The sequence below is a fragment of the Cervus canadensis genome, chromosome 1 (genome assembly GCF_019320065.1).
Source record: "Cervus canadensis isolate Bull #8, Minnesota chromosome 1, ASM1932006v1, whole genome shotgun sequence".
Classification (NCBI taxonomy): domain Eukaryota; kingdom Metazoa; phylum Chordata; class Mammalia; order Artiodactyla; family Cervidae; genus Cervus; species Cervus canadensis.
This window is the reverse complement of record NC_057386.1, coordinates 112,455,521-112,481,213: the sequence shown is the minus strand read 5'-3', so window position 1 is coordinate 112,481,213 and position 25,693 is coordinate 112,455,521. Positions and strand designations below refer to the sequence as shown.

The window sequence follows — 25,693 nt, the reverse complement described above, 5'->3', positions numbered from 1 at the left end:
CCCTATATGCAAAACAGAAAAAGAGACACAGAAGTACAGAACAGACTTTTGAACTCTGTGGGAGAAGGTGAGGGTGGGATATTTTAAAAGAACAGCATGTATACTATCTATGGTGAAACAGATCACCAGCCCAGGTGGGATGCATGAGACAAGTGCTCGGGCCTGGTGCACTGGGAGGACCCGGGGGAATCGGGTGGAGAGGGAGGTGGGAGGGGGGATCGGGATGGGGAATACGTGTAAATCCATGGCTGATTCATATCAATGTATGACTAAACCCACTGAAATGTGAAGTGATTGGCCTCCAACTAATTAAAAAAAAATTTAAAAAAATAAAAAAAAGAAATCGATGTCTTATCTCCATTCTCCACCAAATGTCCACTTTCCAAGTCCTACAGTCTTCAGTGATTTGCTGAGTTACAGCTTAACACTCTTATTTGTTTCTCAAAAGCCTGTAAGATACACACACCACTGGCAAGGTTGCCAAGCATTTGCCTCCTGAACTTAATATTCCCTTTGAGGATACGGCTCTCTGCTAAAATGGAATGCTTTTCACCTTTTAACCCACTCTCCTGTACTACTGAAAGTAAAATTATTACCTCTCTGCATTCCTTCTTTGTCTCTCTCTCAAACACATGCTTCCTACCCCCCCACCCCCACAAACCTTTGCATGGATCTCACACTAGGGCTACTAATATACTAATATACACAGTGTAGAAAATGTCTGCAAAAATGTCCAAGAAAAACAGCATTGTTTTCAGAGAAAGTGCTGTTCAGGATGATGTCATAAAAAATCATCTAATTAATTTCCTGTAGTTACATCCTGAAAGAAATCCAGAAGGCTCAATCTTCTCACAAAGTCAAGTAGTCTCTTTGGGGAGACACTAACTGTTCCTGTGAAACCACAGGTGTCATAAACTGATAAGGATTACAATTTACCTTTAATCTTCAAAATCACAGTGAAATTTCATTTTAAAAGATCTTTAATGTGGGAGGCATTATGAAAATATAAAAAGTATCCTCATTAAATGTGTATTTTAGATTTTAGTTACTGACAGCAAAGGAAAAAAATGAGTAAAGGTATCAATATTAGGTATCAATATTCCTAAGGCCAGTAATCTCCTGGGCTTCCTAGCGTTTCCTCTCCAGACGTGAGTGAACAAAGACCAGCGTTTACAAGAGCCAAGGCGAGGGCACACTGTGCCCACTGCACACCCTCAGTGCCCTTCCTCCAGGCGGCAGGCGTTCACCAGCACGCAGCTGGGGCCCTGCAGGACACCTGCCAGACTTGCACTCCTTGGGGGCAGGAGCAACAGCAGATTCAGCTTTACACCCAAAGGCATTATGGAGCCAGGCACCCAGTAATCACTTGGTAAGCACGCTTTGAAGGAATTAATTAATAAATGAGATAATCAATGTAAGTAAGTTATCCTCCTTTCCCCCCCAAAGCTGCCAGTTAATAATGTCAGAAGACCATATTACAAACAAATAATCAATAAGCACCATAACTGATGACCAACCTAGATAGCATATTAAAAAGCAGAGATATTACTTTGCCAACAAAGGTCCATCTAGCCAAAGCTATCGTTTTTCCACTGGTCATGGATGAATGTGAGAGTTGGACTGTGAAAAAAGCTGAGCGCCAAAAAATTGATGCTTTTGAACTGTGGTGTTGGAGAAGACTCTTGAGAATCCCTTGGACTGCAAGGAGATCCAACCAGTCCATCCTAAAGGAGATCAGTCCTGGGTGTTCATTGAAAGGACTGATGCTGAAGCTGAAACTCCAATACTTTGGCCACCTCATGCGAAGAGTTGACTCATTGGAAAAGATCTTGATGCTGGGAGGAATAAGGGGCAGGAGGAGAAGGGGACGACAGGGGATGAGATGGCTGGATGGCTTGATGGACATGAGTTTGGGTAAACTCCGGGAGTTGGTGATGGACAGGGGGGCCTGGTGTGCTGCAATTCACAGGGTAGCAAAGAGTTGGACACAATGGAGCGACTGAACTGAATTGAACCATAACTGAGGAACCACTAAGGGCTACAGTCTGCCAAACAATTTGAAAAAAATCTAAAAATTAATGTGACATGCTAAAGGGTTTAAAATATCCCCTGTGGTGCTCACCGGGGAAACCCTTTTAACTTAAAGTATGTCTAATGCTTCTTGATCCAGCAATCTCACCTGTCACACACTACTCTCGTCCTAAATGTATATAAAAAGACTTGTAAAAGGTCTTTTCTCCTGCAGCCATGTTTGCAAAAGGAAAAACAAACCCCTCTGAACACTCCACCAGCAGATGAATGGCACATTCATAATACATATACTACAAAGAAGTTCAAAAGAACATGGTTGATCTGTATGTGCTAACATGAAAAGAGTTTCAAGACTATTAAGTGAAAAAATCATTTGGAAAACAGTATCATATTCCCATCCAGAAAAACAAAGCCATAATAGAAAATAGCTAGAGCCATGGTGTATAATACAAACATAATAATTTAAACTTTCTAGCAACCACAGAAAAAGATAAAAGAAAAATAAAATTAACTTTAATAACATTTTAGTTAACTCAATGTATCTAAAATATTATCACTATATTGCCATCAATATGCAAACGTATTAATGAAATACTCAACATTCTTTTTTCATTCTAAGTCTTCAAAGTCCAGTGTGTATTTGGCATTTATGGCACATCTCAATTAAAAGCACACACATTTTAAATGCTCAACAGCCACATGTATCAATGGCTACTAAAGCAGATGGCATATGTCTAAATGATACACTTCAAACTGGTAACAGTGATCACTTCTGGAATGGATTGTGTTTTAATCTTTTACATCAATAACTAACTCATATATTACTCATGTAATGGTAAAAACACAATAGCAAAAAGCCAAGCAGTATGGGAATGTGGATGGCTGAACAAACATGCCTACTCCAAGGGTTAGTGAACATCCAGCTAGGAGAGGGGGGACCAGGGAAAAATAAAATGTAACAATATCATTTACAATAACACACCCAGGTGTGTGCATGCATACATGTACACACACACACAAAACCTAAGGATAAAACTAAACAAAGATACACAATAGTTCTATATTGAAAACTATAAAACATTGCTGGAAGAGATTTTACAAGACCTAATAAATGAAGAAGCATACCATGTTCATGGACTATGAAATTCAAATATATTTATAGATTCAGTGCTACCCCAATCAAAATTTCAGCAGGATGTCTGAGTGAAGGGAGGGGGAAATACAAGCTAATTCTAAGACATATATATGTTTTATATATTTATGTGCTGTATGCTGAGTCACTCAGTCTTGTTGGACTCTGAGACCCCATGGACTGTAGCCCACCAGGCTACTCTGTCCATGAAATTTTCCAGGCAAAAATACTGGAGTGGGTTGCCATTTCCTCCTCCAGGGGATCTTCCTGACCCAGGGATTGAACCTGTATCTCCTGTGTCTCCTACACTTGCAGGCAGATTCTTTACCCTTGAGCCACCCGACATGTATATGAATGTAAAGCCAAAACAATTTGGAAGAACAAAGCTATAAGAATTTCTAGAGTCAATAACAAACTACAGTAATTAAGTAATATGCTACCGTCATAAAGATAGACAAACAGATCAATAGCACACATCACCTTGTCTGTGACAAAAGTGGCAGACAGCGCAATCCTGTGAATACATGGTGCTGGGTCAACTGGGTATTCACATGGGGGACTAAAGTTTGATACCTGTGCCAACCCAGACACAAAAGTAAACTCCAGGTGGCAGCAGAGCAAAATGTGAAGGTAAAACAATACAGCCTCACAGAAGAATATCTTCACGACCTTGGGATACACAAGCATTTTCTTAAACAGGACACAAAAGGCAGTAACCATTAAAAAAAAAAAAAGATTGGTAAACTGGCCTTCACCAATATTTGTATAATATTGGATAGAAAAAAACAGAAACTGAGAAAGAGCTTTAGTGAGCAGAGACAATTCAAACAAACCTGGACGACAGAAAACATTGCTGAGGAGTCAAGGAAAAGACCTTCTATGCAGAGGGGCCATAGTAAGTAAAGACGCAGAGGATGAAGCATAAGGCACTTTAGCAAAGTGCAGCAAACAGACATGTATGAACAGACTATAAGGTGTCTGACGCACAGGGCAGCTGGAGAAAAGTCACAGAACAAGATCACGGAGAAATGTGGACTTTATCTTCAAGGCAGCAAAACGCTGTCAAAGGCTTCTAAGCAGGAAAATTACATGATCTGAAATGAATTTTAGAAGGGTAACTCAAGGAGCTCCGTCAAATATGGTTGAGAAAAAGAAGAAACTAGTATCAGGGCAGAGTTAAAACAGATTTAGAGTATTAAAACAAATTAGAGTATTTAGATAGTCCAGTGTGACAAGAGGTGTGCAGAGCTCCTAACAGTACTTTTTCTAAGAGTGTCCAGTTTACTTGACTATCTGGGGGAAAACAATTTTACACTACAATAAAAACTGATCTTATACAGGATATGCAACATTCATATGAATCATTTAAATGATCATGACAATGATAATGCCCATAATAATGCTTTTTTGAATCCTTACTATGGCTCAGTAAGGAAATGGCAACCCACTCCAGTATACTTGCATGGAAAATTCCATGGACAGAGGAGCCTGGCAGGCTACAGTCTATGGAGTCACACAGAGTTGGACACAACTGAGTGACTAACACAGCAATCTCTTATACTGCTGATGATAAAACTTGGTACAACTACTTTGGAAAACTGGTAAAACTCTTAATAAATCTGAACATATGCATGACCAACATTTAACAGATGTTAAGTGCTGATGTTTACCTAAAGATATGTATTCACAGTAGCTTTTCCATAACAGCCAAACATTAGAAACAACTCACATGTCATCACACCTAGAAGAGTTATGTAAGTTTCAGGGACACAGTAGTAAGTGGCCAAGCCAACATTCAATCCCAAGTTTGCCTAATAACTAAGTTCACACTCTCAGCCACTACACCATACTTGAAAAAAGTTAAATTCTTATGGCAGTAGCTTCAGGCTACAATCACAGATTCAGGTAGTAAACACCCTCTCTTCTTTGCTTGGAGGAGAGCACCTGTTAAAAAGTACAGAAAGTTCTGAGAGGAGGCTACTGCAACAGTCCAGACAAGATGATCTGGCAGAAGGAAGGCACCAGAAAAGAGATTTCTTTTATAGAAAGAAGAGAACCCAGTAACAAATCAAACACACGAGTGAGGTGGCTTGGGCAAGAGGACAAATGGTGGCAGCAGAAGTCAGCACTGGTCGAGGGCTAACTCAGGCATACTAAACTGAAGACGGGTGTCCAGGATGTACTTGGATAAAGAAATATGAAGCCCAGGAGAGAAATCAGACTGATAAAAAATGAAACAAAAACTTCCAAGTCACCAGCATGTGTGTATATCAGACTTCCTGAATAGAGAATAACATCTCTAACACTCTTCTGACAATTAATATTAACTCACAGGAAGGTCTCTGTGGCCATCTGAAATTAATTTTGCAACTGCTGACACAGATAGAAGGCTAGTTAGAATGAAGGTGCCTGCCCTCTCCTATTGAATATCTGAAAAGAGTCGTACAAAAGAAAAACATGCTGCTCTTTAAGGTAAGCGGACAGTGGTTTCAGGCTGCTTCTTGTTACTTGGTAAAATCTTAAAATCTATTATAGCAAAGATGTAAGAGGCAGAAAGATGCAGCTTGGTTTTCTCACCAGTCATAGTATTTAAGTGGTTAATCTCTGCTTTAAAAGGCAGCTTTTTCCTGTATTTTATTTCAATATCAAAATAATGCAAAAGGAAAACCAGGATACAATTTGAGGTCACAGACACAATGTAAAAGGAGGATAATCACTAAAAAGTACATCCTCCAAACTTTTTATACTCAAAGGGTATGACTGCTTTGGGGGGAAGAGTTCTCAAAGTTCTAACCAGTGCAATAACTAAAAGAAAAAAAAATAGGGGTACAACATAAGGATAGAAATGCACAAAACTATCACTATTTGCAAAAAGTCTGCATTACAAGAAAATCTAAGGAAATCAACAAAAAAATCAACAAAAAAACCATGAGCTATGATGAGATGGTCAATTATAAAATCTGCAAAGTAAACACCTTTTCTATATGCCATTAGTAACTAATTTTTAGAAAAGACACAATGAAACAATATCCCATTTCCAACAGTATATATTAAATATCTACACTCCCCAAAAGTGTAGATCCGTGAGGGGTATAAAAGAGTAAATGAAAGAATAGACCACGCTCTTAAATAGAAGATCAACTATTAAAACTACATCAATTTATACATAACTAACATGTAAATTTAATACAGTTTTAGTAAATACCACAATAGGAGAATCTCCAAAATTTGACAAAATGATTTTAAAGTTCATTTGGTGGGAGAGGGAGAGACGAGAATATCCTAGACATTAAGAATAATGATGATGATATGGGATTTGTAGTAGATGAAAAATATAGAGCAACAGTAAATAAAACTATACATTAGAACACAAATAGCCCAACAGCTCAGTAGAATGATACAGCAATGTCCAAAATCACACCAATATAAAATAACCAATATTGCAATAGAAAATAGTTTGAAAATTAAAGATCTTTATAAAAGAAATTTTTTAAATAGTCAACCCAATAGACAGCAGAGAAATGTAAATCAAAATAATAACATACCACTTTTAAACGCCAAGCTGACCTTTTAGTTTTAACAATAATGCCTACTGTTAGCTTTTATCCACTGTTTGTAGAACTGAAACAGATACAGCCCTTCTGAGAGCAATTTAGCAATACGTATCAGAAGTCTTAACGTTCTAAGTAAGCCCATTTAACCAAAGGAAATAATGAAAGATACATTCAAAGATTGATCTACAAACATGTTTTTCTGGATTTTACAATACCAAAAAATTTGAAACAAACTAAATGTATAACAGTGCGTGTGTGCCAGGTCACTTCAGTCATGTCTGACTCTTTGTAATCCAATGGACTGTACTGTAGCCCACCAGCCTCCTCTGTCCATGGGAGAATACAGGAGTGGGTTGCCATGCCCTCCAGGGAATCTTCCCGACCCAGGGCTTGAACCCGTGTCTTTTATGTCTCCTGCACTGGCAGGTGGTTTCTTTACCACTAATACCACCTAGGAAGCCTGTATAACAGTAGGGAAATAGATTAAATACATGATGATAAAAGACCTTCATTTAATAAAATGAAAGACCATTTAATAAAATGAAGAAATGTTTAAAATTAAGTGGAAAATATTTTCATGTATAATATTTATGTAATTAGATACAACTAATATATATGGGTGTTCATTGGAAGGACTGATGCTGAAGCTGAAACTCTGGTACCACCTCATGCGAAGAGTTGACTCATTGGAAAAGACCCTGATGCTGGGAGGGATTGGGGGCAGGAGAAGGGGATGACAGAGGATGAGATGGTTGGATGGCATCACCGACTCGATGGACATGGGTTTGAGTAAGCTCCGGGAGCTGGTGATGGACAGGGAGGCCTGGCATGCTGCGATTCATGGGGTCACAAAGAGTCAGACACGACTGAGTGACTGAACTGAACTGAATATATATCACATATTTTAAAAACCAAGAATCTGTGACTATATACACAATATATATAATAAAATGGTTGAAAATATCTGTTTTAGACCTCATATGCCAATTTCTACATCTCTCTCAGGGGCCAGCTTGAGTTCTGCCTGTTTCACAGAGCTTCCTCAAGTCTATATCACTTTCTGCCTCCTCTAGAAGGACAGAATCTTGGCAGTGAATTAGGATGCTTTCCTTTTTTAATACCTATCACAACCCTCTGCCCCTAATTAAAAGTCTTTCTAATCTATCCAATAATTGGGCTAATATATATATCTCAAAGGTTAGGAAAACAGGGTATAAACCCAGCTCTTGACATACTTGCAGCTATCTGTCCCTACACTAAATGGCCCTATCTAGATACCTATGCTATTTTAGTTTTTAAACCTGCCTTAACTTCTTATGCTATCAGTATATTTGTCTCTAGAAACCTGAGCCCTGTTTTTCATCCTTTTAACATGAAGAAATCAGATCATCTGGCTTATAAGGATTGCTTGTAAACTAAGAGTAAATAGGCAAAGAGAAAAGTGTGTAGGCAACTCTCTTGAGAATAAAACTGCCAAAACATCACGGTCCTTGGTAGCTTTCCAAGGCTTTTATCTGACACTCATGGATGAGAGAGACTTCATAGAAGTCCAGCATTCTCAAGGGGCTATTCCAGCATGCCACTGAAGTAAAGGTTTTTTTCTTTACCATTCCTTTCTAATACCTGACTGTGTTCTAGAGAAATGACGATCCTGGGTCATTTAAATAATATAATTAATCTCCATAATGTCCTACAGTAAAATTCTAAGATACAAATGTAACTAAACTTATTTCCCACCATATGGATTAATTCATAAATTTATTGTTGCCTCAGCTATTAACCTTCTCTTTCTCATTTATAATATTATATTACTATTACCATTTATGGAATTCCAGGTACCATGTTAGGTACTTCACATATATTATTTATAATCCTATCACAACTGTGTACAGAATGAATGGAATCATCATTTTCTGAATCAGAAATAAGAGACAAAGAGAAGTTAAACAATAACTTCCCCAAAATTCCCAAGCCAGGATGAACTGGAGCAGGCATTCAAGTCTGGGTCTGTCTCCCGCCAAACCCCACACTCTTTCCACTCTGCAGGGACCATCGTGAGCATCTACTAGACATCAAGTCTCTAAGAATTTTACATTTCATTTATCTAGAAAAGACTAAGGGGATATTTCTCTGTCATTACAATTCAGCTCTCCTGAGGAGACTAAATATGTCTCTACCACCAGAGTTAAAAACCCACCAAAGAAACAGTGTGAAGGATTCACAGCAGTAATAGTCCATCTCTGACAAAGCGTCATGTGTGCACCCTTAATTTAATGGGCATATCATACTGATACAGCTTTTGGCTAGGTTTACACATATCCACAGCACATGTGAAGAGCGTGAGAACACTGCATGTGACAAGCTATTAGATCCTGAGGTCAGAGGCCAAGTCTCACTTATTTCTATATTCCCAAGCCCTGTATGTGGCAGATGTCCAACACCTCTTTGTTGATGAAAGCTAGACGCAATGATTATCACCTTCTGAAAGTAATATATTAAGATAATTAAAACATTTTGAGCATCAAAAAAAGAAAAATATCCTATGTTTCAAGCAAACTGGTTTCGGCCTGTAGGTAAAACTTCCTACCTCTCGATCCTTGAGTTTCATGGCAAGCACCAACTGATGCCTGTGGTTAGTGAGAGCCTCCCGGTAATTTCCTTTGGAGAAGAATGCAGAGCCCAGGTTCCCATGAGCTCGGCATTCTCCTGTCTGGTCACCTGAATTGGGTTTAAAAAAAAAGAGAATATTCCTCTAAGTTACAGCATTATTTATAATATATAAAGGCCATCTTAATTTGATAGCCACAGGTTTACTACTTAAAATTCCATTTGCCTTTTTTTCTTCCTCTAAAAGACTCCATGTGGGAAGTTATGGTCCTAGAAGTTAAACCTCTGGACAACTGTTATTGATGTTATAACATATAACAGGGACATAAGTTTCCTGGAAATGAGAGGTCATTGCTTTGGTTCTGAACAACCATCATCTTGTTGGTTGGTTCAGTCACTTGACTCCAAACCTATTATAATATGTTGCTTCTTTACAAGTATGCCAATGGTAGACTCACCACATCTCTTCTCTTACTGCAATCTTCCAAGTCCTTAAATAATCAATGTGATGATTATCATAAACCATCTTTTTTGTTTTTTTTAAATGAGGAAACAACAGCACAGAGATGTTGGGCAACTTGCCAAAAGTCACACAGTCAGTAAGTAGCAGAGTCAAAATTCTAAACTTAGCAGTCTGGCTCCTCAGTCCACTCTCTAAACCACTGCTCTGCTTCTGTCTACTCCAACAAAATAATGGTGCATTCTTGTAGGCAAAAATGTAAATTTAAGTAAAAGATCCCACAAATACCACCATTTGAGATATTAAATCCGTGAGCCCATATCTCTGAAAAGGCAATGAGTATGTTCATCCATATCTTTTGGCCTTTTGGAACCTTGATACCTTGTTAAATGAAAAGCCCTAAAGACATGAGTACTCTAAAACACAGAATGTTCCAGAGGCAGAATCACTTTTCACTGAACATGTTTTCACTGCACATTTCAATCCCATTCACGTCAGGTTAATCCATTTTCTTCATTTCCTTTCTGCACTAAAATAAAGGAGAAAAACATAACTCTACCTAAGGTCTTGGCTACATCCAAGTCCTGCTGCATGTATCCCGTGCTCTTCTCTGTGTTTCCGAGAGACCAGTAAGCACTGCTCAGTGCAGAGAAAACGGAACCTCTCAGTTTGAGGCTGCAGGTGCCAATCTTCAGAGCGGCTTCTAAGACAACCACAGAGGCCCCGTGATGGCCAGCTGTCAGGAGTTCCTGCCCAACCACAGAGACAACCACAAAGGGGCTCTTGTCCAGTTTCATTTTCTGAAGTTGCTGATAAGTGGGCTCGAGGGAGTCTGAAGAAAAACAAAAGAAAACAGAGAATGTAGGAGAATACACAAAACAATCCTTTCTAACATGCTCTAGAAACAATGGTCTCTCAAACTTTCTATGGTCCATTTCAGGTACAAACTTCCAGCTTTTCATCCAGCACCATCCTCACTGTCCACTCATTCACATGACAGGACAACACCAAGGTCAGTCCAGCAATTTCCTTACTTCAATCTCACAGGCGTATGCCACACTCTTCCTCTCTTCTGGTCTTTCTTTGATTAGGACCCATCACTTTCCCTGAATAGTTCTCTCTTCTCTGACCTGCTGCCCTCTCAAAGTATCACAGGTGCATCACTCAAGTCCCACTGCTACCGTATCCAAGCAGACCTCAGAGAGGCTGTGGGCTGTCTGCAGACCACTGCATCAGAGCAAGTGTCGCAATAAAACAAACCGCATGCAATGTTTGGCTCCCACACATATCAACGTTACGTCTACTCTATACTGTGTCTATTAGGTGCGCAATGGCATTGTGTCTAAAAAAATCCCATTAATTAAAAATACTTTATTGCTAAAAAATGCTAACCATCATCTTGAGCCTTCAGTGATACAATAGCAACATCAAAAGTAACAGATCACAGACCACCAGAACAAATACAATAATAATGAAAAAGTTTGAAATATTGCTAGAATTGTCAAAGTGTGACACAGAGACATGAAGTGAGCAAATGCTGCTGGAAAAATGGCACCAACAGACTCACTCGATGCAAGGTTGACGCAGACCTTCCATTTATTTTTTAAAAAAAAGAAAGAAAGAAACAATATCTGTGAAGCACAATAAAGTGAAATGCAGTAATATGAGGTATGCCTGTACTATCCCCAGGTCCTCCAGCCCACATTAATCTTTGTATCTAAACTTATGATATATTTTCATAGTTAGTATTGCAGTTTGGCCCTTAACTCTTTTAGAGATGTTTCACGTGTGTTAATTTTTAAAACATTTTCCCAGCTAAATCTGAAGACCACTGTAGGACTGTTTAATACTTTATTATAAACCATTTCTATATAGGTGAAAGCTCCTAACACATCTGGCATTCAATGAATGAAATGTTTGTTAAACCTGAATCTGAATGACTGATTAATAAACTCTGTCCACCTTTTCTCCTAGAAGATATAAAAGCAGCTCTCTCAACAAATAGCCATCATCCTCACTGGCAACCCAGTGTACCCTGCTGTTCCTGAGACTAGCATGACCACACTAAAAAGTACTATCAATTTCTGTTGTGGTGACAAATGAAACCATAAAGAAATCGTCTGAGTTTACTAAGGTAAGATGAAAGACAAAATTAATGTTTAGCTTGTTTTATTTTCATGTGGTGAAAAGGACATAGATTAGGGGTCAGGAAGCCACAAGGAGATTCTTTCCATCTGAAGCTAGGTTTCAAAGTGGATGACCTTTAAGCTCCTTCTTCCTCTTCTCCTTTTTCCAAAGACAATAGCAGAGCTAATGACTATAACCCTACAGTGAGGCAGCACTTACAACACTTTTGTTGTTAGCTTCCCTGAAAAACTGTTTCACATTAGTTGTACCACTGTGCCTATGTTAAAAAAAAAAAAAAACTATTAAAAGGTTGGTCTCTTTAAATTGTGAATCTCTCAGCCAACAGTACTGCATTAAAACGTAATTTTTACAATTTATGACTTCAAATCTCCACTCACTAAGGTACTCTCGTCTGAATCAACATTACCACGGAAACCCCGAAACCTACTGGTGCCTAGAGCATTTTTTTCCCTTCAATCAGATCACTAAACAGAGAACAAAGAAGATTTTTACACCTGTCAAGATGCAAGCAGTGCACAACACCAGTAAACACTTGCTAACCAATAGGGTTAAATACAGGCAAAGAACCCAGGAATTGCTGGAACAGGAAAAGAACAATGCCATACTCAAACAACTGGGAGCAGAATTTTGGTGGTACCCGCTGGACTTGGCAGCCAGTGATGAGCATATTAGCACACCACTGGCCAATCAGCAGGAGCAAAAATAACAATTTTAGAGCTGAAGAGAACTTGAAACCACCCTTTATTTTAGAAAAGAAGAATCTGAGTATTCAAGTGATTCATGCAAGGGCAGACAGCTTGGGACAGAGCCACGACAAGAACCCACTGCAGGATTCTAAGTTCAGGCTCTCTGATACCATATCACACAACATTCTTAGTTGTTCACACAAGACATCAATTAGAGCTGATTTTAAGTGGAGAAGAAAGGTACTGAGATGCTACTGGAAAGGGGATATGGGTTCAATCCCTGGCCAGGGAGCTAAGATTCCAAATGCCTTTCAGCCAAAAAACCAAAACATAAAACAAAAGCAATGATATAACAAATTCAATAAAGATTTAAAAAAAAACTGTATAGGCTGGATTAGGTGATCTATAAGGTTTCATCCCAACTCTACTATTCTACAATTCTAATTCCTATCCTACAATAAATTTAGGCTGTTAGCAAAAGGACTAACTGTGTGATTTTCTCAGGCTAGATGGAACAGGGATTTGGCAGCCCTGTAAAGATATCTTTCTTTATAGAAATTATGCATAATACATAAAATATCCAATGTCAAAGCAACTTCATAAGAATGTAAAAGTACTTTGCAACAATCACTGAACACTAGTTATGTGCTTTCAAAATGTAAAGGCTTTAAGAATTTAAGATAAACAAAGTCATATTTCCTCACACTTGAAAAACTTGAAGGAATGTAGTATTAAATAGAAGCTAGTAACAGACAAATAATCATACTCAGTTAAAAGACATACTATATTTATTTCATCAGTACTGCATATTTATTCACCTATTAACATCTGTGAATTTGGGATTTATTATCCATGACCTCGCACTTCCTTAGTGGCTCAGTGGTATAGAATCTGCCTGCCAATGCAGGAGATGTGGGTTCGATCCCTGGGGAGGGAAGATCCCCTGGAGAAGGAAATAGTAATCTACTCCAATATTCTTGCCTGGGAAATCCCATGGACAGAGGAGCCTGGCAGGCTATAGTCCACAGGGTCACAAAGAGTCAGACATGATTGAAACGACTAAACAACAGCAACAATCCAGAACTCAACGGTGCCTTACAATGGTTGGTTATTTCTGTATCTGTGCTGTGCTGAGTTGGTCATTCTGTCCGACTCTTTGTGACCCCATGAACTGTGGCCCACCAAGCTCCTCTGTCCATGGGGATTCTCCAGGCAAGAATAACAGAGTGGGTTGCCATGCCCGCCTCCAGAGGATCTTCCCAACCCAGGGATCGAACCCAGGTCTCCTGCACTGCAGGCAGATTCTTTACCATTTGAGCCACCAGGGAAGCCCATTTCTATGTCTAAAAGTAAAAGTGAAGTGTTAGTCGCTCAGCCGTGTCCGACTCTGTGATCACACGGACTATAGTCCACCAGGCTCCTCTGTTCACGGGATTCTCCAGGCAAGAACACTGGAGTGGGTTGCCATGCCCTTCTCCAGGGGATCTTCCTGACGAAGGGATCGAACCCAGGTCTCTCACGTTTTAAGCGGATTCTTTACTGTCTGAGCCATCTGGAGTCGATTTTCTTAATAATATGTAAAATAATGATACAACTTTCAATCCAGATTTCTCAGAAATGGTAGGATATGCTACAGGACCCCTGAGGAGAAAGGAAGGCAGGTCCCAGGTAGGTTTGAGGATGCTTTCTGGAGGTAGTGATATCTGAACAGAAACTGGAGCTATGAGAAACCAGTGTTTTCCAGGAACTGCAGGTAGTTTTAGCTGGGAGTATCTTAGTGATGAGAATAAAAGAGGTAAGATCTTTTATACTAAAGCAGTTGGCCTTTATCCTGCAGGCAAAAGGGAAAATGTAGAATTATGAATAAGAGAATGACAGATCGCATTTACATTGTAGAAAATTCATTCTGGAAGGAAAGCAAAAGCAGGGACTGGAAAGAAGCCTGGAAAGTCAGTTAGAGGAAAAGTTCTATATTTTGCAATGACAAAACAGATGGAAAACAAGAGATAAATTTAAGACATATTTAGAATTTAAAAATCCACAGAATTGAGGAATAAATGTATTAACAGGTACAATGCCTTATTCCAAAGTAATGATATTCTACTGTCTGTCTCCTATGAATCATTCTTAAGGTAACCGAAATTGTGTAGACTTCAATCTGTCCCAGATACTAAGAAGACATTCTGGAGCCTTCCATTTTATCCTTATAACATTTCATTACCATACATGACTAAGAAGGCTTCAACTTTCCTAAAAACCTGGTGATATCACTACCAGTTACTATTGGATACAATATAACACTGAACTGCAAATTCAGAAGACCGGGGAAAACAATTTTGGAATGAATCTCCAGAACAGGGATCCAGAGAGAACAGCAACTGCTAACACATAAGAAGGCAAGCAAAGTGTGATGAGAGTAAAGTATTGCCCATAAACAAAGTTTAGAGGTAAACTTAATTTTAATTTCTATCTTTTCTTAAGCAAATTCGTTATAGAGGAAACTAAGTTAAAGATCACCGGGCATGTCACAAAGAGGACAAATACTGTGTGATTCCACTTACGGGAGGTACCTTGGTAGTCACCAGGAGCTGGGGTGGGGTGAGGGAGGGATGAGGAGTTATTGTTTAAACAGGTACAAAGTGTCAATCCAGGAGGATGAAAATCTGGAGCAGATGAAGGGCTGGCTGCACAGCCCTGTGAGTATACTTAACACCACATAACTGCACAACTAAAAATGGTCAATTTGATGTTATGTACCTTTTACCACAATTGGAAAAAAAAAAAGCTTTGATTCATACTAAAAGGAAAACTTAACTCTGCTCAAAAAGATAAAAAAAAGAAAAACTGACAGGTTTAGCTCTCTAGGTCACTTCATTTTTTCTGGGTTCACTTATGAATTTATTTATATCCTACTTCATTCCAAAAGGATTCAAAGACCTTCCATAGAAATAAGGTAGAAGACATGGTAGTCAGAGTGAGTGGAAAGTAAAGTAAGGAAAATCCAGCTTAAAGATTGTTAAAGTCCTGGCACACTTCTTCAAGGTAGCCAGGACACTGGGTTCTACTGCTTCACAGAGGACAAAGCAAAAGAATCAAGGATCACTTTAGGTTAATTCCCAGACCTTTCATATAAAAATACACTAACACTCAGGCAAAAGGCAGTTTTTCCAGGAACCAAGCGCCTAGCAAGAGGATCATGTGTGCTGTGCAGTGTTTGTTCCATACCCACAGCACAAAGACAAGAGCAACCTTATCACCACTGAGACTTCTCTCTCCAAGAGAAGAGGCGCATCACACTGCAGGGGGTCGGTGTCCTACAGGGGCCTGGCTTTACTGCCAGGCCTTGATTCTCAAAACAACAGTACAAGTTACTCACTATCATGCCCCTTTTACAGATACGAACTGAGAAGCAGAGAAAGGAAGAAGCCCAGTCAATGGGATAGCAGATGGCAGTGCTGGGATCAGAGTCCCAGTCTTTTCAGGAAAAGTCAGTTCTGTTTTGTTTTCAACATTTCAGAAACAGGCCATCTGTGAAAAGTGACTGCCTTCTAAAAGAAAATCAGACAAAAAGAGTTATCAAGGGTGGACAATCAGGTAAGTAAAAGGTGAACACAAATTTGACTATGAGAGAAAAGCTTATTATACACATTCCAGCCATTTTCCACCAGTACATCACAAAAATCAGCTTCCTGGATCCTCTGGAGCTGAAAGAAACACCACGACAGGTGATAGCCCATAAATGTAATAGTCTTTAGATTACCGAATTAACAAGAGGGGAGAAAATATACACAAGAGAACCCTCAGCAAGAAGCAGCCCTGCCATCTTTAGAGGAACAAATAAAGGTAAACTCAATCTCACTTTGTAATTGTATTATTAAATCTGTGGTTGGCAGCAGGACTGTGCGACACCATCCCAATCTGCATAAACATTTATAAGATATAATGAACTGAAATTGCTGCAAGACGATCTAAAAAAGAAAAATGGAAAATAGTAAAAGGACAATTTGAGAGTCATGAAAGAGTCCCACTTTATATTAATACTCATATTTGTATATTTTCATAAATGATTTAAGGGAAATACATTACGTACAGTGATGTAAATATATTTATAAGAAAAGTAGATAATCTGATATCTGGTTGGTGAGCATGAATGAACCACAAAAATAAAGTAAAAAAGACAATGTAATTATCAAAATAGGGAACAACATTTTAAAAAATCAAGGAAGTTTCGATGTGGATTAATAGAACATAGTTATTTGGGAACAAGGGTATATTATCCCTATCTTTAAAAAAAAAAAAAATGAAACTTCCCCCAAAGGCCAAATGACAAGAATGCTATGCTTTGGGGGAGTTTTGTTTGCTTACAGAAGCACCTGGACCAGGGAGTCTCCATGTTGCATTTCAGATTCATTTTGCATTTCAAAACAAAAACAATGGACACACAGATCAGACCTACACAGAAAGCATCCTGGACTGAACAGCTACTCAACAATGGCAGAAACAGAGAACACTGCAGGAGACTACAACAAACAGTGGGCAAAAAATGATGACAGATTTTGTGAATTGTAATTGTATGACAAAAAGAGAGGTCATTAAGATGTGAAATGATAAACAGAACAACACTGTGTAAAGCAACAGTCTTTCTATAAAATGTTGATAAGAAAAGCCCACCTGGAATAGATACGGTGGTAAAGGCAATGCCAAAAATACATGAGATAAGTCATTTTAAGGATAAAGAAGAAAATACTGAAGTGCTCCAGGCACCTGTAAGATGCAGCTTTCTGCAGGGTCACCCTGAGGTCACTCTGTAAGATGGGAAAGAACACGGCACAGAAAACCCTAAGGGTGACAGCAGCCTGAGCTATTTCTTGCAGCACAGAGAAGATTTTTTTACATTTATCTAAATAAATTGCTTCAAAGGCAAACTGGTAAGTATGATTCTGCTGATCTCAACACAGTCACTCCAGTGTTCTAAAGGCAGCAGCAGAAATACCTCAGAATAAAGGGATGTCTTCATGAACTAAACAAAAAATGATCTATGTAAATTACTTGCAGAGGGATACAGGGAGAGAATGAGAAAATACTAGAAAAGTAGAAAAGAGAGAGAGATTGATTTCCGTTGTTGCTGTCCATCTCCCCTCCCTCCCTTCCCACTCCTGGCGCTCCAAAGTGCGTCTGCTCTTAGTCAGAGTTTATTAAAGCAGGTCCCCCAGTGGGAGAAGCCATTAGGTTCCTGCAGCAAAGACTCAGCTTTGTATGGGGTTATAAAATCGCATGAAGAGAGGTTTCCTTCCCACTTTTTTTCTAAAACATGAAATCTTCGCTTTCAGGAAAGTACTTTTTATAGCTATGAATTGCTCAGAAACCATATGAGTACCATTTAGTTCATCAAACTTTTACTTAGCACATAAATATTTTGAGCCAAGTATCAAACTAGCCAGTATATTAAAATTATCTAATGCTGCAAATATTTTCAAAACTAAATAAATTACCTAATGATACTGCCATCCACCATGTCAGAGACAAAAACAGAGTTCTGCTTGACATCATCTAGTTAGTATGGGACATCATTAGCATCAACCTGCCTTAGTGTCTCCATTATTCCACAAAGGTGACAACTGGTATACACTTTCAGCCCAATCCTCCCAAGAATTCTTTCCACAAAAATCAATGTTCCTCAAACAGAAGCCTTAGAACACCTGATCTGAGCCTTAGAACACCTCCAACCTTCACAGTACTATTTTCAATCTATGTTCCAGAATACCAATTGGTATAACACAGAAGTAATACAGATAAAAACCACATATCTACTTATTTTTCTCTTTCCTTTTAATTCAACATAATCTTTTAATGTTCCTCTGAAAAATGTTAGACATAGCCTACAGTTAGATCCATATTTCCTCTTAAGAAATGTCTAATGTCTTCTCTCATTTGTTTATTTCTAGATGGCATATTGGTCCAGCTGAGCAGATCAATTTACTACTAGAGGTGTTTTGTTTTAGATGTTCAGAATGTGACAACTACAAAAAACATAAGGATTCTTTACATAACCCTAAAACCCAGAGAAGTTGTATAGTTAGTTAACGAAAAATTCAAAAATACAATCTAGGTCCACAAAGTTCCAGACAAGTGGCCTTACCACCGTCCCATTGTGCCTCATTAATGTCAGCTATTGACAGTGATTTCCAATTTTCCTCTGTCTAAAATATCAATCTTAGCTAATATGATAACCTATCAATTCTCAATGCCTGAGTCAAAATCTTCAAAGAATAGAAATGTTCTGACTTAAGTTAGTGTTGGGACAAATACTTTTATCATATTTACCTCTCATGGGAGATTTCATGGCTGCTTCTACCATCCCCACCAGAAGCTGGAGACTCTTGGGGTCCTGAGCCAACCCAGATGCAAAGGCTGCCAGGGCATCGGCATGACGTCCGAGGTACTGGAGGGCAACACCCTGTCGGAAGTATGCCTGGAAATAAATAAAAGATAATGCATGTATTACTTATACACTAGGCTCCACCAGGCTGAGGAGGATTCTTAACTAGAACAACAGGTCAGCAGAACTAACATTGAGGTGATCTCAGTGCAAAAACCTAGTAAAGAGTTTGTAATCAAATTTGACTTCTCTGAACATCATAAAATGTAAGCACGCTTCTTGCAGGCAAATTATATTTAAAGCTTTCATTCTTTTGACTTCTAGAACATATTAATTTTATCACATTCTTTGGTACTTATTCACATAGTATATAATATTTTACCATTTTTTGATGATTTTAAAAACCTTTTACCCCAATTTAATAGCATAAGTTCCTCAAGGACAGGGGTTTGGAGACTTCTTTACATCTCACCAAAGTATCTAGCACAGTGCAAGACAAATGAGAGACACTCCAATTTCACTTATTTTGTTTTCTCCTCATTAATTAAAGGAATATATCAGCATGTGATTAGTATTAAGATAATTGTAATAATTGACTAACACAACATGGCTACATTTTTTTTTAACATGGCTACATTTAATGTGGTATTTCAGACATAGTATTTTAAAACCATTATTTAAAATACATGTGCTTTGCTTGAAACAAAATAAGATTGCTGTTGTTTGCATCTTTTAATTGGATTAGTTTAAAAACTGGTATTATCAACTGTGAATATTAAAAAAAAAAAAATCCCTCCTTCCAGCTAATTACAGAAAGGGCCAGAAAATTAATAAAATATTTAAACTTCATAATGATCGTAAGAACTTATAGTTTATTTTCAAACACAGAGTAAAATCAAGTAAATGATCAGTGTCTCAAGTATACAACCAGCAAAGGGTTTTGAACCTGATTAAATAACACATAAAACTGACATATTATTAATGCATTCATTGCTTATATGACATCTGCTTCTAAAATACTTGGTCTATTTAAATATTTTTACAATACTCTATGCTTGTAACACAAATGTAACTTTTTCATCCAATATTCTTTTCAATTGTAATAAATTGTATTTATGGGCTCTAAATGAAGTTTCAAACAACTTCTAAAACTACTATTCAAATTTAATACATAATTTTATATTATGTATACACAATATGAGAGAGCACCTTTCATGTTTACAAAACATAATTACTTACCTTATTTCATTTTTACAACTATGCTTTGAGGTAATTTAAGATAAGCAATACTATTCAGTGTTTCTATTAAAAAACAATCCATAAACAGAATGAATACTCAAATTATTATGGTCTATTCAGACTTCTATTAGTTTAAACTACCAGCAGCTGTTAAAACTCAGACTTCAGTAAGACAATAACCTGTAAATGCACTTTCATCACTAATTCATAAGATCACTTCCTTTCAGTGGACTCAGTCACTTTTTAATCTTTAATGTGTTTATACACATTTTTCACTACCCTTTTCATCTAACATTTTAGGTGATTTCTATAATCCAAGAGGCATCATGTACCACATTCCAACTAAAAATAACTATAGTTTATATAATTCTAGAAAAGCTACATTAAAGCTAAATTTAAAAATTTATGTGTGTGTGTGTGTGTATGTATATATGGGTTTCCCAGGCAGCACTAGTGGTAAAGAACCTGCCTGCCAATGCAGGAGATGAAAGAGATAGGGATTTGATCCCTGGGCCATGGAGATCCCCTGGAGGAGGGCATGACAACCCACACCAGTATCCCTGGGCTTCCCTGGTGGCTCAGACAGTAAAGAACTGCCTGCAGTGCGGGAGGCCCGGGTTGGATCCCTGGGCTGGGAAGGTCCCTGGGGGAATACATCGCAGCCCACTCCCGTATTCTTGCCTGGAGAATTCCCACGGACAGAGGAGCCTGGCGGGCCACAGTCCGTGGGGTCTCAAAGAGTCGGACACGACTGGTCAGCTAAGCACAGCACAACACATACACATTTTGCTTTCTTAGGACACTCAGAAATTAGATGAGGAAAGATATGACTGGATCACGCTGCCCAGAGTCTCAGTTTCCTTCCTGAGAAGATTCTGAAAAGAGGTAAAGGTGAGAAGGCCCAAAGACCTCCCCTGACCCTCCCTCTGTCCTTCCAGAATCCCCAACCCAACGTCACAAGACTTTCTATTAAAAGCTTAGAGTTGTCAGCACAGTGCCTGACATAGAGTAAATACTTAATAAAGTAAGCTATTTTGATTATTAATTAATGAGGAAAACAAGAACACATAATTACAGACTAACAGAACATAAGGAGAGTTCAATAAATATTTAAAACATTTCATTATTCACTGTAACAGCATTCAATTCCTATCACTGCTTTATTCACTCCTCCCTCTTGCTCCACGTAAGACTATTAGCAACTGGGAAACTCACTGCTGTAAGGCTCCCAGACAAAATCTGAACCACCCGAATAAAAGAAGTTGGTGCTAACATGTCTTGGGAGATGTAGCAACCCCCCACCCCCACAGGATTCTCTATCAGTCTCTCCTAAAGGAAAGATCAAGAAGCACTGAGTTTCACTGCTGTTTACTAAACTTAAAGAAAACTGATGTGACCTAATTCTTCTCTTACTATCACAGGCTTCATAGAAAGCATCAGCATCTGGGAAAGGGACAAATCTGAGTCACTTAGGATTGAGCCCAGCCACCCTCAGATAATATACTCCTTGTTTCAGCACTCCTCATGTATATACCCACATTCTGGTCACTGTTATGCAACAGACAGAGAAGGGAAGGCAATATGGACTGACTTCTGAGAGCCCCTATGCCCTGAGAACAATGGTTTTAACCTGAAGCTTTAGCCAAGAAGAAAGACTTGTAAGGAGCTAGGTAATACACTGGACTACAAGGGGAATGCCTAGATTTTAAAGTGTTGTAGAGTTGTTTATATATTTGTTGTTTACCACAAAGACTCTTCAGTGATTATTCCACACATGCTACTAAGTAATCTCACAAATAATAGAAACACAAGTAGGTTACAAGTATGTTTTCATTCCTTCCATACTACTTCAATTAACATTCTCTAAAAATCCACAGAAGCAGGTACTGTGATGTGTACCACAAATAAAAAGAAATAAAGATAGGACTTGGACTCAAGGTGCTCACGGTCTAGAGGGAAAGAGTATAAAATTTCTTGACTTCTACCTACAATAACTGTTTACAATAGGAAGGGTTTATAACATTTTAGCAGTAATAAAAATGTAATGAATGACCAAAGTGCTTACATCCTTTGGTTAAAATTGTTAGTATTTTGTCCTTAGTGAATGTACATTCTTCTCATCTCAGAGAGTTTGCTAGACTGAATGTGTGTGTCACTCCAAAATTAATAAGTTGAAACCTAATCGCCAGTGTGATGGTATTTGGAGGTGGGGCTTTGGGGAGGTGATTAGACAATGAGTCTCAAGAGTCTCTAATCCCCTCAAGAGTGGGATTAGTGCCCTTATAAAAGTGACTCCAGAGTGCTCTCTCTTCCCTTCTACCACATGAGACCAGGCACAGCAAGAAGACGTCAGGAAATCAGCCCTTACCAGATACCAAATCTGCCATCACCTTGATCCTGGACTTCCCAACCTCCAGAACTGTGAAAAATAAATGTTATTTAAGCCACCCAGTCTACAGTATTTTGTTATTTCAGTCCAAACAGACTAAGATAGGGTTAAAGTAAAAACACTCAAAGACTAAACATGTGAAACAGTAAGCTATTCACCCCTCAAGTACCCCTGGAAGCAATGAAGGACCTTTAAGTCTTTTCTTTCAACAATCTATTCACAATTCTAAAACATCACTGAACTCAATAATAACCTAAACTTCCTCCTCTTCCATGGTTCAAATGAGTAATAAGATAAATTATGCTCATAGGTACATATGTACATTCATAACAAAAAATATAACAAAAAATAAATGTATATAATATGTAATGATACATAAAATTATATACTTACATGTACAGTATAATCTATTACTTAGTACAAGTGCTCCCAAACACTCCGCCTTCGATTTAATCTGTACTTTTATTTTTTATTTTTTTTTCTTTTTCGAAAGTCTAATCTGTACTTTTAAATGCTATACTTTAATGTTCCTAACATGTTTTTCACTGTTGGAATTTGAACTTTTCTTTTTAACATCTTCTGAAGAATAAATATCTCTATAACATGGTAGTATACTTGCCAGCCCATCATACCACCTGCTACCATAACATCACCATCTTGTCAACAATACTGGTAAGTCACAGAACTATTTTCACTGACTTTTCCCTTGCTATTTCATTTTAAAATGAGGAGAAATTGCAAAAACAGAAATGCTGGTTTTAGTTTTTAAAAGCACCAGCATTAAACTACAATTAAACCATGATTGGGTCAAAAGTGAAAATGATTACAAGATGGCAAAAGTAGAAAAGCTTTAACATCACACAGAACTAACTATGCTCAGTTTTGATGGAAAAGAATAAAATAGAGAATATATATTTTTAAATGAATCTTAAAAGGAAAGGCATGATTTAAGATTTTATTTTTCAGTTCTCTAGGAATTAATGCTCCTTACTCCCTTTATTTGTCAATCTTTTGTTTAATATTTGTATATTTGCCATCTCACATATTTGACTTTCATATACTTTTTTAGGAAGGCATTATATAAGAAAATAAAAGACTGTACTCCTTAAAACATATCCATCATACAAGCAAAATGTAAATGTACACATAATGCCCACTATAAAATTTATTACACATTATAAATTATATGTCACATTAAAATATGACACATAAAAATGAAGGGATAGGACCCATGTCCTCAACAAGTTTCCACAGTCTTGCATCAAATAGGAATCCAGATGGATACATAAGCACAAATTATTTTTGTAACATATTTTGTTATGTAGGCTCATTTAGGACAAGGGAGAAATTAACAGAACTTTCTACAATGATGAACCTGTTCTCTATACTGTCTAATAACTGTACCCTCTGGCCAGCCACCTGTGGCCACTGACCATGTGAAATGTGAACCATGTGACTAAGAAACTAAACGTTAATAAGTTTAAACAGCCACAACTGGCTAGTAGCTACTGTATTAGACAGTAGAGCTCTAGAGTTTGGTCTTCCTTTAACAACAAACATCCAAACACAAAGTGAAAGGGTATACACTCAACAAATAAAAATAACTACTACAAAAGCTGGGAACTGAAGCTATGTGACTTACTTCCAGGGCAGCTGCTGCAGAAAAGACTCATTGGCTGACACTAGAATCCTATTCCAGTTGCTTTTCAGCTGTGTGCCTTTAGCCAAGGCACTTCTCCCAACTTCATGTTCCATTTCCACTTACAGAGAGGATGATAATAACAACGTCAACAAAGAATGCTAATTGATATCACATATGGTATATAAAACAAAGAGTGGCTACATTTTTAAAAACTGAAGAGAAGTGAATTTCTCACTATTGAGTCTCAACTTGGCATCTGCTATTTAATCAGGTGGCTCATCTGCTTTACCACTTCACACAATAGAAATTACTTGTGGTAAAGTGGGTGAGGAACTGACAAAAAGTAAGCACAAAACAAAAATTAATGATCTCAATGATCACCTTTGGTCATTAACAGAATAGTTAACTTATGTTTGGCATCTTCCATTTCAGAAGCCTATAAATAAGTAATCTGCTTAATGGAAATTTTTAAATCAAAATTGCTTTTAAAAATCTTTACACTTTTGGCACTTGATTGGGTAGGCTTCAATTATCTAGTAAGTTTGTTACCTGGGAAAAACATCATATGCACTTTAAATCAAGTCCCTTAGCCTAGGTGGAAAAGAAGAAAGAGATGGCAAAAAAAAATAGATGACACACAAAAATCTATCTGTGGAAACATGAAAAAGTCCTTTCTATCAGAGACTCTATCCTGATATACTGATGATTAGAATTACAAGATGTTCTGAGGTCCAAGCCTGAACACCTATCTAAGAATTAACAAGCGCCCAGTCTTACCATATCAGTCTTGCCATTATAAAACCATAACTTTTAGTGCACAGATGCTTCATTTTCCAAAATCCCTTCTATTTATCATTGAACTGCTACTCTGTGTCCCACACAGTGCTAGTTGTTTTCCACAGTTCGTCACTAACCCTCACAACATTCTGCAAGAAGTTCTTATGACAACTATTGCACAAAAGAGGTGGTTATGAAACATCCCTGCTGCCAAAAACTCTTTCTACTATTCCACACTACCTCTTTGATAAAAGAACTAATAGTGTGCAATTAACCTCTAAATCAAGCTTTTTGTTTGGGAATTCTTACACTGGCAAAATCCAACCTATGGAGGCAGAAATGAAGGAAAATCAGAAATGACACAGAAAATTTATGAACATGAATATTTAATCTCTATTCCATTAGCAACCGTTGATTGTGGAACAATTTTTAATGAATTGGATGGAGGGAAAATTCATTTCATTAACCTTTCATATAAATGTATTATTATTGAACCAAACAGGCCACTGTACTTGCAACTCAGTTCGATGTTAATTAGATTACAGGCATGACGCTTTAAATCAAAGAGAAACAAAGGGAGCCATCAGCAAGCTTCTCAGCCAATGCTTATTTGTTTGCTGGCTAAAAATGGATTTTTACCTGCAATACA

General features: G+C 37.8%; 1 protein-coding gene across 7 annotated transcripts in view; it reads right to left on the bottom strand.

Moving 5' to 3' along the window:
• The window catches only part of TTC28 (tetratricopeptide repeat domain 28), a 570,331-nt gene that overhangs the window by 256,998 nt on the left and 287,640 nt on the right, over nt 1-25,693 (bottom strand). For all 7 annotated transcript variants that reach the window (XM_043437597.1, XM_043437608.1, XM_043437613.1 and 4 more), the window contains 3 exons: nt 18,943-19,090; nt 10,344-10,616; nt 9,305-9,435 (listed from right to left, as the gene is read on the bottom strand). In XM_043437597.1, coding sequence (XP_043293532.1) covers nt 9,305-9,435; nt 10,344-10,616; nt 18,943-19,090 — 552 coding nt within the window. The remainder of the gene's footprint in view (nt 1-9,304; nt 9,436-10,343; nt 10,617-18,942; nt 19,091-25,693) is intronic.